Below are 15327 nucleotides of genomic sequence, written 5' to 3' on the forward strand. Positions count from 1 at the left end.
ACTGGGATTGGTAAATGGTAGCTAACATTGTTATCACAGAAATAACAAGAGATTAAAACTGCTAGTAGTAATGGTGGTGATGGTGGTGGTGGTGGTGGTGGTGGTGGTGGTGGTGGTGGTGGTGGGTGGTGGTGGTCCGATGACGATCCGATGACGTAATTTATCACACGTATCAAAAAATGTTATTCTGACCATGCCAGAAGACAATCGTATTATCCTAAAAGTCATGCATCAATATTAAAGAATACATAAATATACTGGCATGTGGTTAAGTATTTTCACTTGGGTAATATGCTTATAAGCTCATCGCTTATGTCACTTTAAACTTGTAAATGTTATATTCATGTCATGCCATAAATCATCACAAATATAATACTAATTGAGTTTTATGTGTGTATTACATTTCATTTTTTAGATGAAAACGGTGTCTATAGTTGGCCCTCGTTCATTAATACATTACAATTAATACTTTTCGCTTACTAAATAATTTAATTAGATATTGAGTCATTTATGCGCTATATATTGTATAGAGATTTGACATTTGAAACTGTAAATTGCTGGAACAATAAAAGAAACTTCAGCAAACATTACGGTCAAATTATGAACAGCAATTTAACATTGCAACATCATTTAGTGTCTTTTTCATCAAGGGGAGACCAGTACCAACCGACGATGTTGTTGTAACATGATGCCTTTTATTGAAAGGCCACGGACTCAGTCAAGAATTCTCGTGTTAGTATTCTCTTATCATTAGAACCATACGGATAACATAGATTTATTCTTCTATTCGGGATTAACTTTTTTTTCTACTTCTGTCAGACAACAATTTTTCAAGTCTAAATTTTCCATTAATCGTAACCCAAAGGAGTCTTTACGTCACAGAACAAAAGTTGTGTCGTAGAAAAAAAGCACGAATTGTGATCACGAAGTATGGGTTGTGTAACTTGAGAAAGTGCTTTGCTATTATGAGGTTAAACACAATCGCGATAGGCTTGTAACAAGTGATGGATAACCCTCCCCATAGATTACTTTGTTAAACTCCCCCCTCCCCTCTATATACACTATACAGAAAACAAAACACGCAACAAAGGACTGGGCATAAGTTTAAAAAGGTAAACTTTCTCATTATCTTCAAAAAAAAGGTTAGATTTATTCTCAGACATGAAGTAACGATAATTTATCATTGATTTGTCATTCAAAAGGGCGCACTATACTACATCGAATGGTTCTGTACACGGCTATACAATTGAAAATCAAAGTTCCATGAATTATCAAGTTTACACCATACATTATATCCACACATGGAAGTACTGCTTTAAGAGATGGGTTTTAAAACTTTACATTTAACCAAAAGACTATATATTAGCTGGGGTTTTTCAATTCTTTTGGCCAAAAGGCAGGCGGTAAAGTTTGTTTGTTGAGACCGCAGACACTTACTTGTCTGTGTTGATACTAAGCCAATGCTGTGACGTCACGACCAACTTTCATCAGTTGGCACAAGTAAAATCTTTATATTTGGATCTTAAATGAATAAATAACTTTGACTTCAAGTTCTGAAATTGAAGAGAGACTAGCTAGTGTTGTAAAAAAAACAGCATTTGTCGAAACTTCCCAACGTCTTCGATAAGTTCATACAAATTTACCAAGAACAATGTTAACACTTGACTCACACAAGTCAAGGTTTTTTTTTGTTCGTGGATAATTACATGTCTCTATAAATAACAAGAACTTCAACACAAATACCACAGGGTTATAAACGTTTGAATACTGCTATGATGCAATTTTAGTGGAAATTGTGGTGTTTTGTAGCTTTCTTTTCATTTAGTGTCGTCACTTCGGAATAAGTTGGCGGAAAAAAAGATACTAGTGAATTTAGAAAATAGTTTGTGGGTAAATGTACAATAAGTATCCTGAGCTACTAATTTTTTAACGTTTCTGGAGTTTTTTTCCATTTATATAGAATACATAACACATTACGTCATAAAAGAATGGAAAGATGGTATCGGTACCAAGACATTGAGCGCATATGCATTATAATTAAAATCAGGAATTATCCAATTCTTTTGTTTTACTTGTCAGATTCCACGTGAACGCCACATTTATCATTGTTACGTAACTAATGACGTATAATCATTTACCAAACATCGATGTCTTAAGTAAGTTCTCATTATAATCGTTAATTTAGCAGAGGGGGAGGGAATTTCCCACCTAACGTGTGTACTTACTTATGACAATACATATTGTTTGCTACCGGCTCGTTAAGGGTGCCTTTGTTTGCTACCGACTCGTTAAGGGTGCCTGAATCGTTTGTCGCTTCTAATTACCCGCTCTGTGAGACTTAATTAATACGCGTTAATGAATAAAGTAGTTTTGTAGTGCTTCTATCTCAACTAACAAGACAATTATAAGGGTATCTTCGGTTTTGTTGAATATACATGCAAGTTATTTGGTAATTTTCATTGTTGGGTGACAACTATGTGGCGTGCAAAAGGTGCACCTTGCATTGCAGACGACCTGGCTGTAGTCGCTTCATTAGTTCCTTTCTCTAAATTAACTCGCTTTAGCTAATTATCTATTCAATATGTTAGCTGATTAACATTTCCTCCACATCGGTGAAAATCATCTATTGATCTTGTACGATTGTATGGGTTTGGGAACTTGGTGCAGACGGAATATCTTTGAATAAAACTTATTTCATTGATTTACTGCTACTTCTACACCGGATGTTTTCATGAAGATTGTGATAACGCAGAATAAAATGTATAAAATTCACACTGATTTATGTTCACGTGTCTAAAAAGTTAAAGACGTAATTACACTTGTGCTAAGCATGACATGAAAGCTTGTGTGTCTCAAATCAAAACATGGAAATGTGAATTTCCTGAGATGTGTAATTAGTCTGTAGAGCTCAGGCGTGCAATTTTGGAAATCCACATTAAATTGTGCGTACAATGACAGTTTTAATATATCCAACTAGCCGATTACACCCCCCCCCCCAAAAAAAAAAAAACACAAAAAAAAACACAAAACAAAAACAAACAAAAACAAAAAACTGAAAATCGGTTATGGAAGGACAAAACGAACGTGTGTTTGTCAGAAAATTATAAGATGGTTATGGTTCTTGGTCTTTTAAGACACCTAAAGTCGTTGATGGGGTGGGGGGGGGGGGTTACAAATCGATCAATAACTTTCATTCTGTTCAAATTTGAAGAATGACTTATCAACTTTATCTAATTTAGAATAACTAACATCAATATTTCTCGCCAATTTTCAATATCTGGCGTTGCGATTTCAAAACGTCAGTGAACAATTAAGTTGAGTTGGTATATATTAATAATATTTCTCTTTACCTCAAGTTGTCAGGATTTTTTAACAGGTCGTGTTTCGTATAAAAGAAAACAGTCACACATTATTTCAATAAGTGTTGGATTTAGTACGTTACGAACAATCTTCTTAGAAATATTTTGAAATCTGGGTTATCGACAAATCTTGGCCGCCTAAGTTAGATTTGACGACGAAATTGTGGCCACACCTAGCACTTAATGTGTTTCACAACATATGGCATTCATTTATAAGGACCGGCATATAAAGATACAAGTCGGTCGGTGCATAAATGTAATATTTTGTTACGATGTTAATGTTTTTGACAATAGCGTTAGGACAGTTGGTTGACATTGTTGACGAGAGTATTGTATGTGGACATCTGGTCGCTATGTCACTAGATATTAACTAATTTCATCACGATATTCATGACACGATTTGCTACAATCTTAATTGCATGCTCAATCGCCCCTTTCACAGTTACTGTAACTGTTACTTATCAATATTTATAGGACAATGAACTTGGATATTTTGCTCTAATGCGTACATCCACGCATTGATGCATAGAAACACATCCATCCGTACGTACACACACACACACACACACACACACACACACACACACACACATACACACATACATACATACATACATACATACATACATACATACATACATACATACATACATACATCCATCCATACATACATACATACATACATACATACATACATACATACATACATACATACATACATACATACATACATACATACATACATACATACATACATACATACATACAATTCAGTCCTGACTTTTCGAATCAATATTCTTACTCATAGGATATCAAGGCAAGATATATATTAGGTCATCACCTGACTGTATATCTAAATGGTATATACATACATACATACATACATACATACATACATACATACATACATACATACATACATACATCCATACATACATACATACATACATACATACATACAATTCAGTCCTGACTTTTCGAATCAATATTCTTACTCATAGGATATCAAGGCAAGATATATATTAGGTCATCACCTGACTGTATATCTAAATGGTACATACATACATACATACATACATACATACATACATACATACATACATACATACATACATACATACATACATACATACATCCATACATACATACATACAGGGCGGTGCTTTAGTTGTTGATGAAATATTTATGTATATGTGTATTTGTGTGTATGGTTTGTTTGATTGTTTGTTTGTTTGTTTGTTTGTTTGTTTGTTTGTTTGTTTGTTTGTTATGTCATGTTCAAAGAGACTTTTGTCACACACCTCGCAATGTATGTTGCGTTGTCACAATTAATCTGTGCTTCCTATTTGCGGGTTTGTAGGATTACCTCAATAGGGCTTGCTCCCTTTCCCATTCATCATCAAAAAAATCATACGGAATATGAAAAAGAGGACTGTCCACTTCTATTCAACCATACAGTTCATATTGGAAAGAGGTTACTAGCTTGTTGAAAGTGTAATGATTCGGAAAACAAAAAACTCAACTGAAATGGCCTTGACTTGGGTTCTCCGCCCAAAATAGACCCCTCAAGTTTGTGATTTTGACGATGTGGGTCACCGTTATTGTTATTCACCTACGAATCGTGTCAAAATACTAAATATTTATTTCAATCGTCTGCAAAAAGTCTGACATAAATTTTCATTAGCACTATGTGGATATATTATGCTTAGATTATTCAGCTTGTAATGCCATGTTTTTTGTGATACGTACTTGGAAGTAAAATACCAACTTACTGGGTGTCAATTGTCGTCAAAAGATGAACAGCGTGCAGTGATCTTTTGTTCTCGTCTGGTATTATAAAAGCATGAAAATTGAAGTCTGTTTTAGGTGAAAGAATACAACTCCTTGACCATGTCTTGCCGTAACACACATACATGATCTCTTACAATGGTTTCGTGTTAGAAGTGCTTGTTATGTGTAGTAGGAGTTCCCGTACTTTCATATTTGCGTCTTTTCTTTGTGTTTTTGGAACCCTGTGGTTTAATGATATATATTTTTCAAAATACACGTGAGGATAAGTCAGGCAAGATTTCGGTTATTCAACAACTTGAGCACTTGTTTCGTTTTTATACGAATTCAAAGAAGACCACTTCACGAGTAGTGACCATACTTGCATACAACATATACAGAATGTGCATACTGCACTGCCGTTTGTAGCTTCAACACCACTTTACAATAATACTTCAAAAAAAAGGATAAGTCTAAAGTTTCTGCAGATGTAGAATCTATGGTGTCGATGTCTAAATACTTCGATGTCAAGATAAGAATAGATTATTTCCAACAAAGTGTTATGTTCTTACCGCATGCTGCAGTAAACAGACCATAACATATCCAACGAACGCAACTTACATCCTAAGTTCCTGTACGTTTACCTACAAATGTACACTGATTTTTTATTTATTTTTAAATAAACACGTGTGTTAGCGAATTGAATAACATGAGTCGTCACACACACAGAGAACAGAATAAAGAAGATAAATGTGACGAACTATAAGCTTACATCTTCTGTGCTTTGATTATTCTTTAAAAAGTTGGGAGTGAAATTCCGGAGTGCACAGTTACAAATGACCGGCCAGCCATTACTATAGCACAGCGACAGCCTGGAGTAGGCATGTGTCCTGTCTTGCAAATTGCATATACAACAACTCTTCAATCGGAGGCTTTTTTAAACTATTAACATGTTTACCGACTAAATTACTGTGTTGACATAACGAAGCGATTGTGTACTAGTTTGGATGCCGTATACATAGCACTCAAAAAGTACGCAGCTATCTCTGGCCACTCTTTGTGTCGCACTCCAGCGAACTTCAATTATGAATGGCAGTATTATATGTTTTTTGGGGTTGTTTTTTTCATGAATTTTCTATGATTATCATTCCTTTGTTTTATAACATATAATTGCTTTTTTACCAAATTCCCCAAAAGTTGCCATAAACTTGATTCAACAATTTCGAAGGAAGGTGCGAACACCGTGAAGGTTTTCAGTCAAGTGCATGAGTCATGATACAATTGCGTGTTTTTTGTGTCTTTCTAGTTGAGTATGAAAAGAGCATACAAAAGCAATCGCACTGTAATCTTGACTACCCTAATTAAGTAAGTAAAAAGGGGAGAAAATTAACACTGCAAGTGTCTTTCATTAGTAGAAACTTGAGCATTCACCCTTGGGATTCACTAATTTCGTTACCTTGGGAACTTTACAGGTTTGTGGATGAACGAACGCTTGTGCCACATTCGACTATTATAGTGCATTATTTCATTTCAAGTAATAGTTCAGTGTCGAGAACGGGCGATCACACTCAGAAATTCATGTAAAGTTGTGCAGAAAATAACAAGTGCCCGACACTTTCTCAGACTGCCATCGTGTTTATTTGATGAGGCCAGTCACTCACATACACATTAGTTGAGAAATGAAAACCTATTTCATTATCCCACAACTCGGCTAAAAATATTTGACAATAATGACTACATGCCTAATGATTGTGTAAGGAGAACCAAGCTAAACATTGGAGACCTATCGTGCTGACGACGACGGACTCACACACCCCCGTTTCAATATGAATTTGAGCCTTATTGGGTTTATCACAAACACATTCTTTTTCCCGCTTTTTGACGTGTCTTTAAAAAGTTGAACTTCCTTTAAAGCTGAACTTCTAACCATCACCTGTGAAATTCCAGTCCCAATGTTTGCATTGTACGTGCACAGGCAGCCTCAAAGCGCAAAACATTTGCGAGTGTTCTACCGTATTTCTTTTGTTGTAAATATACGGAAATACTAACTAGATTACAGATAACAAAAGTTAGATAATATTCAAGTTTGAAGCCACTCTGTTTACAAATTTAACTTTTTTTCCTGTAGAAGTTAGCCCATTGCCGGTTCATTCATAAAAGAAGACGGTGCGCAACTTACAAGGAACCGCATCTATGAGCCGAAGGATAATGTATTTGTCTGCGGGCACACATAGGATTTTCATGTATTAATGAAATATTGCTTATAAGTACTCCAACTGCAGGAGGACACCTTGGAATGGTACACCGTTCTGTGTCGATTTTTGTTTTGAGGTTTAAGGCTAGATCCCGAAAACCAAGCCAAGACAATAGATACTTTAAGATCTTGTTCCCTTTAATCCGTTAGATTGATCAAGCTGCTTTTTGCATATATACTACTGCATAGATGTTTGACCAAATCCACGGAGATTTGACAACACACCACTGTATTTGATTTGTTTCGAAACTGACCAACTGTTCAATGTTTCTCCATCCCCCCACCCCACCCCACCCCACCCATCACATGTGATGTTGAAAGCTGCGAATTTTAACCAGCAGTGCATCATTACTGAAATTTGCCAGGTGAAAAACATACACAACCCTTATTTGAAGTGTAGGGTTTTTTATTAGCTATATAAACTCAAAGAACTTTGTTGGCATATGGAGCTGAAGTGTGCGGTGCTTGAATGTATTGGTTACTGATACCAGCTCTTGACTTCCGTTAAAAGTTAACTTCGTTGGTGTCACTTGACGGTCCTCTGTGTACCACATTCATACCTTACAAACATCTGTGGATAGCGAAGTGTAAAGTATCATGACCGAAGCAGTCTAGGGTGTTTGAAGAAGGGGGTCTTTGATAAACACTCTCAATGCTTTTCTATCTGTGTTTATATTTAGGAAATACTTATTCGTCACGTTTTGTACTTGGTTTTGTTCACTATAGATTTTTTCATTCCAGTTTTATCGGAGATGATAGGTGTGCCAGAAACGAATCTTTTATAAAGGCAGATGTTAGCGCTACCCGCTACCTCCGTCTTTCACATCCCCTTACAAGCCTTCACCAAAAACAAACCACAATCAAAAAAAAATTCGGCCGACGTATAATGGTCGAAAGAGCGAGATGCGCGTTTCTCTTCGACTCAACCGTGGCGTCGTGGTTATCAAGATAAAGAAGTGAACGAAGTCTGCGTGTCCGGGAGTTGTCGTGTGGTTCCTCTACCGCCGACTGCCTTCACTTAACAACAAGAAGTACGTGTGTCTACGTAATGATTCCATCGTTTGCAGGATATCACGCAGCAAAGCATTAGTCTGCACTCGGTGGTTGGACCCTATAACAAACACACAGCTCATATGCATTGATTTAAGTTTGATGGCGCATGAAGGTGTCAAGCAAAATTCGCTCACTCTGAATTAATCCACAATTTAGAGCATGGTTGAATCCCATCGTGAGAAAAGGAGCATCTAGTGAGGTACCTTATTTCATTTTCGAACCCCGTGTTTAATTTTCATTAGAGGTAACGGATGACTGACCATGGTTTAGTATCTAATCAACCTGAATATATATATAAAAAAAGGTTCAAGAACCCAAACAGAATTAAAGTTACAAGTGTTATTGACGTCCCCGGAATCAAAATTCAGAAATTGATCGATGCGATGTTAAATCGTCAGACAGACTTTCACTGCACTTTTTTCCCCTTCTCTACCCTTTAAAGTGTGAAATGTTTGATGAACTGGCCGGTCTCGTGCGTGAGTCAGGTAAATTTATCTCGCGTGGCCGCCACACGACCGGCCCCCCTCAATGAATGCCCCTCGCCAGTCCAACCCTATAAGCATAACATTACATAGTCTACATTTAGCGGACAATACTTGTACGTAGTGATAAAAGCCAATCGAGACCCTGCTTTCAATGGATAGCATGCTTGCAATGGCGTTCGCATAGCTGATGATAATCATAATCATGATAATCAGATGCAAATAGCCATGTACTAGAGATAGCCACACACTGGGTTATAGAGGCCAATAGTTGGCCACGTGAGGCAAACCTTTCAACCAGACTACACTATAAAAGCAGAAAGAACCGTTAGAAGCAAAGCATTCCAAAATTGACCGTATAATTTATGGACAGGTAGCTGAGTTGTGACGATTCTACAAGTGGTTTTTGATAACGATTGGGAGAGAGAGAAAAAAAAGAGGTCCGCTTTAAAGAAGAAAGTGAAGAGAGAAAGATAACCACCGACAGTTCTCCATCGTCGTCATTGCCTCCAACACTGTATGATGTCTCGATCGTTTTATGTCGATTCTCTCATCCTTAATAAGCCTTCTCCCAGACATGCTGTAGAAGGAGATCACCAGACGTTAGCAATTGGTCACAACCATACACACGGCAACGAGACGAGTGTCAACGCCATACACTGTAACACTCCATATCCCGGCAAACCTGATGCCGTCGTTAATAACATGTGTCCACTATGTATAAGAGGAGAACCAACCACATGTAGCACGATAAACCCAATGGTAACAACTACAGTATCCATGTTCAAGCCACCAGCTTCCGTCGCTAATGTCATATCGCATCCTATCACCACGCCTTACTTGGAGCACCATCGTGACAGGCATCATCCTCCACTAGGTTTTTCTCCAAGTCTACCAAGGCAGGCAACAAACACATCACCGGCAGCCTTCAGATTGCCTGTTGATCCTCGCCGATTACAGTATATGCCCATGAGTAAGTTCAACAAGTTATTATATTTTTTTTTATTGTTTCAGATACTCTCCAAATCGCTCCCCCTCCCCAAAAAAACGTATTGGTTAAATATAACATCACTTCTCCTATGCGATGATTTGTTAAGACATTACATATCTTGAAATATGATACTTTGAGACAAATTTCCCCCAAATTAAAGAAACTTTTTTTTTTCATCGAGTATTTTCATTCAGATGCACGAATAAAGAACAATGAATATTGGTAGGCCTGGTTACAGACCTTGAAAGCATGGGGAATAAAGGCTTCCATAATGCACCTACCAATTTGTTTCATTATTTCATCCTCAGTAATGCATGAATTTGTGAAAAAGAGCATCTTTTTACCCTTTGCGTAGAACAAGCATGTTTCCCTTTCTTTACAAAAGTTAATTACAGGGCTTATTTGCGCTTTTTTTTTCTTCTCCGACGATTGTATGATGGAACAGTCTAATTACATACAAAGGGAAGAGTGTTAGCATCGTTGCTTTTGTACTCGGCCCCCTTAGTTTTCTTGTCTCTTGAATGCTATTTGATTAAAATTAAATATCAAGATTTGCACTTTTTCAGTTTTCAATTCATCAAAGAAAAATAATCAACACAGTGTATGACCATTCAGATAGTTTCCCGAAAAATCGTGTTCACAGGCATGGAACTTGATTTCGTTTTTTTTTCAAAACAAATGACATTACATCGCCACGTCCTCAGTTTTCATTGCAACCTTACCCAGAAAACGATAAGGCCTATAAACTCAAAATCTAAAACAGATTTTTAATTTCTAAAAATTGGATTTGTCGACAGAAGTAATTGTTTGTGAACGATATCACTGCTCGTCAAAATATATACATTTGTTATGATAATTGGAAACATATATATATATCTGTCCGTTCGGAGTTCTTGTGAGAAAACGTTCCATTGTCTTTTTTTCGCTTTTTATCATGAAAACTGACGTTTAGAGTAGTGCATGAGTTGCCAACAAGATGTAAAAAGATTTCACATCCAAAGTCAACGATTCGGAAATGCCCCCCCCCCCATCGAATATCTAATATTATATACTCGTAGAATATTCTAATGCTATTGAAATTCGATCTCATACGCTGTATCCGTATACAATCGTGTGTTACCCTCAGAAGTTCTCTAGTACAGTGTTCTTTTGTGAACGCATTTCACTTTCACAAAGGTAGATTAACCTCTGCGAAGTGTCATGTTTACTTCCACTTGCCGCAATAAACTTATTTCATACACCAAAGTTTGCTATTCTAGGTATGATTTTCTGAGATGATTTCCCAAATTTCGGTGTTTTTTTAAATGACAGCTCGAAAATTCGATCAAATAGTATGCCCACTTGAACTGAAGCCTGAAAACAAAATATTGACAGATTTCACGGATTTAAAACACACTTCAAATGTTTGGAAATGTAATGGACCAGGTTTGTGTATTTGAGTAGATCATGGGAAACTTCGTCAAATTGAAATAAACGTATGTATATTGAGAAAAAAAATTGTTTGACGAGGGGTTTCTTCATAAAACAATTGCCACAAAGCACTCTTACTAGAGATCGAATATACGAAAGATTTGGGTATGATAGGAGTGGGGGCACTTATGCAAAGTAGTCACTGCTTGAGTCAGGACAATGGGCGTCATCACGTGGTCGTTTTCGTCGAACTCGATGTTCATTTCTTTCAAAGTTTTTTGAAAGTGACTTATAGTTTGGTAACAACTTTTATGTAACGGTTTGCTGCGTACACCTACACTACAGGGTTAGGAGGGGAAGTTTGAATTATTCATCAACCATGCTTAGCGTGTAACTGACATGTCATCCTTCTCTTTTGTTTTGTTGACAAGACTTTATGCAAAATTGACCATTTCCTGAGATAATCACAACACAGATGAAATGAACACTTCTGTAATATCATTTTCTTTGTTTGTACGTTTTCATTTTTTTCAAAAATGTTTATGAAAAAAAGGGATGGAATTCACTTTCGCAAAAACTATGGTGGGGGATATATCGTCATGACAACGTTCGATTGCCAAAGAAATTTTAACCTGGTACCCAGAGGCAGAAATCTCGTGTTGGAGCGACCATATGCTCTTCGCAAAAAATTGAAAAATATCATTAATAACTTTAATAGCTGACTTATGATTGTTTATTTTGACAGTCATAGTATTATACATGTTCTCAGATTTGAACACTTTTTCATGACTTTTTTTTATATACTTTTAAAAAACCCATAAATGTTATTTTGGTCTTTGAGGACAACTTCAGACATGAAGTGGAACATAGCATGATAGCGATTACTGTTTTGATGTTTGTCATCTCAGCCATTACTTGATCCCTTTGTCTGTCATCAAGGAGATTTTCACTCACGTAATCTCCCAACAATCCACATGAAAACCCAGTCTCAAATATCTACTCGATTTAGCCTGGCTTAGGGCAGTCGTGAACCTAATCCACATTCATTTATTTGCTGTGTTTTTTCTTCTTCTTCTACCACTGCATTTCAGACGTTGAAACGAACTCGGACAATCTGCAAAGCAGCAAACGAATTCGGACGGCCTTCACAAGCACCCAACTGCTGGAGCTGGAAAGAGAGTTCGCCTCCAACATGTATTTGTCAAGACTTCGAAGAATAGAAATCGCGACCTACTTAAATCTATCCGAAAAACAAGTGAAGATCTGGTTCCAAAATCGTCGTGTCAAATACAAGAAAGAAGGCAAACCCGAATCACGTGACTGCAGATGTCATAGAATGGTTTCTCGTAATTGTATGAACCAATCAAACTCTACTGCACATGCGCAGAACGAAGCGAGCGAGTCGAGTCCAAAAAGCGACTCTCCAAATAGTACGTCTTCGTCATAAATGTGTATAGACACTGACTTTGAGTGTGGTTGCCATGCCAACTTTACGACTAACAATGTCTGAACTATATAGCCGATTGTATATCACCGAGAAAAGTACGGCTTGTTATTTATTTTTACATGTTGTTGACAAACTTGTCCGGTTTTCAAAGTGTAACCGTGACACTTACTTTGACTGTCAGTCACAACGAATTCAATCTCACGAGAGATGTAACACAAGGAAACATCTATTCATTATTCAGTTCAAAACCCGAACAAGAATAGTGATGCATTTGCCAGTTCCCTAAGGGCGAAAAAAGCATTCTATTTTATAAGCAAACAACACAGAGTGGATGTCTAATAACGACCATGGGTGTCGTTTAGAGATGAAAATGCAATATACGGAACAAACTTTCTTCAAATTACAGACGAACTGAAGTGGGTTTTCTTTATATTAGATGGTGTATGAAGGATTAAAAACTCAATAAAAATACTTGAAGATGTACCATATAAAAGACATTCGTAGTGTATTAAACATTTATTGGGCTTTTTCATAGCTAAATCTTCTCTGAGAATTAATCTTTATGAGTATACTAAGTTGACTGTTCCCTCGAGCTTTGTAGCATTAGTATTAACATCAGAAGCAGTTGGTATGAATATTCTAGCCTTGTTTTTTCACATATTCATTAGCAATCCATCAACAGGCTGTCATGTCGTCCCGAACCGTTTGCGCTCATCATCCCAACCGTGTCCTCGTTCTGAAGTCCCACGTACAGTGTGTAACAGGTGAAGGGCTTTGTTCCCAATTCAAACCAAATGATGCGAGACACGATGATGTAGTAGCGGAAGGTGTTACGTTGGTCAGGTGCAGGCAGGGATGGATGGATGGATGGGTGGATGGATGGATGGATGGATGGATGGATGGGTGGCTCTCGTGAATTGATGGATAGGTTGAATAGAGGGGAAAAAAGGTTGATGGGGGATAGAATGTAGAGAAAGCAACGACACATGTGTGAAGTTGAATGGCGAAGTTGATAGTCGTGAGGATTACACGTGATGGGTAGTTATACGCCTATTGCGATGAGTTTCCTGTGTTGCCTTGCACATCACTCACAAAGTAATGACATGGAAAACTAGAAACATAAGAGTAGAACCTCATTGGACCTAACAAACCCCCTTTTATTAGACTAAGGCGAAATGTCGCAGAACGCGCCTCTCTTCACTTGTCTGAGTCTCTCGGATTCGTCGTCTCACATATCCCACTCGGTTCGTGGCTACACAACGTGCAGAGGACAAAGGCCTTGCGAGTGTTTGAAACAACCTGCGACAAGTGCACAGGTCTGGCAGAGTAACTTTTAATTGGTTCAAAGTTTTCTAAATGTGCTTTTGAAAAACTTTTAATTCATTCTGCATGTAATCCCGAAAAGGCGAGTGAATTTGAGTCTATTTGATCGAATTGAAGAGCGGTCAGACGAGTTCGTGTGAAAATTGGAAGAAAACGAAACATATGTGACTTATGGGCCCATATGCTTTGCTTTGTTGGCTCGGTCTCATGAAACATGATCAAATTGGATGGATGCAAGGCGTCCGATACACATGTACTACTCAACCACTGACAAAAGAGTTTCCCTTCCAATCTCCATGGCACTGCACCTATCCGATAGGCACCCACTTGCACACAATATAGCGTCCAAAAATAGATTAATACGCGGATCTAAAGCGCTTCGTTGGTGTTGGAAACCACTTGATCAAACTTTTCCTAATGATTGGTCACACACATGAATCTAATTTCTTCTTAATTGACTAGGGTGGCTGGCTTCCATGCACGAGCTGCAGGTGTACGCTCGCCTCAATACCATTCATTCAGCATACAAACCTAATACACGGGCTGTTACTATATGTGTTTACCTCTAAATACAATAGTTTTTAGAAGCTGGATGCAGCTGCAGTCATAAATTATCGACCTGCTTGGTAGCAGCAATGTTCGATAAGAGCGTTAGTCCTTGGCGTAGTCTGGGCCTCTGCGAACGACACGCCTTCTCTACCAATAGTGCTCCCATTTAGCCTATTACTACTGCCAATTCGATATTGCTTGCAGGCTGCGCTCCCAGATTTAATCGACGGAAATGTTTAAGAAAACTTTTCAAGAATCGTCAATCTGTTATTAAAGATTCCAAAAATATGCCTGTTTCGGGGGTCCTATAGCAAATAGGAAAAATCCGACCAAGTGCAAGATGGTATAGTACATTGGCCAACTTTTCGTCTGCTTCGCACATTAGCCTACAATATTACATTATGACGTTCAAAGATATGGAAATAATTTTGATTTCATCGAACTTATTTTATTAATCCAGGAGTGAACGAGATGCTAACAAGTGCTTTTCTGTCATATTGAGACAAGTGGTGGGAAATTTGGAGGGAGCGCCTTGGTTCGATCGCATGCACGTCTATTGCTATTGTATCCATCTCTCTCCTTTGTCCTACTCGCTTACTACGACTAAATCCTAAAAGTTGGGCGATTTCCCCCGATTCTAATTAGTTTTTACTATATTTCAAGTTATTTAGAGCATTGCCCGAAGCCTCTTG

At 37.6% G+C, this 15327-nt stretch overlaps 1 protein-coding gene across 1 annotated transcript; it reads left to right on the top strand.

Moving 5' to 3' along the window:
* Positions 1–9434: 9434 nt before the first annotated feature.
* Positions 9435–12763, top strand: LOC144439462 (GS homeobox 1-like). Its single transcript, XM_078128748.1, has 2 exons — positions 9435–9888; positions 12408–12763. Exons 1-2 carry the CDS (start codon positions 9435–9437, stop codon positions 12761–12763), a joined length of 810 nt encoding a protein of 269 aa, XP_077984874.1.
* The last annotated feature ends 2564 nt before the right edge of the window (positions 12764–15327 follow it).

Source organism: Glandiceps talaboti, chromosome 8 (genome assembly GCF_964340395.1).
Source record: "Glandiceps talaboti chromosome 8, keGlaTala1.1, whole genome shotgun sequence".
NCBI classification, from domain to species: Eukaryota; Metazoa; Hemichordata; class Enteropneusta; family Spengelidae; genus Glandiceps; species Glandiceps talaboti.

Excerpts from the sequence above, each read along its gene's own strand:
- LOC144439462 (XM_078128748.1), top strand. The coding sequence starts at position 9,435 with ATGATGTCTCGATCGTTTTATGTCGATTCTCTCATCCTTAATAAGCCT. Across the intron at positions 9,889-12,407 it reads ATTACAGTATATGCCCATGA|ACGTTGAAACGAACTCGGAC; the intron begins GTAAGTTCAACA and ends ACTGCATTTCAG.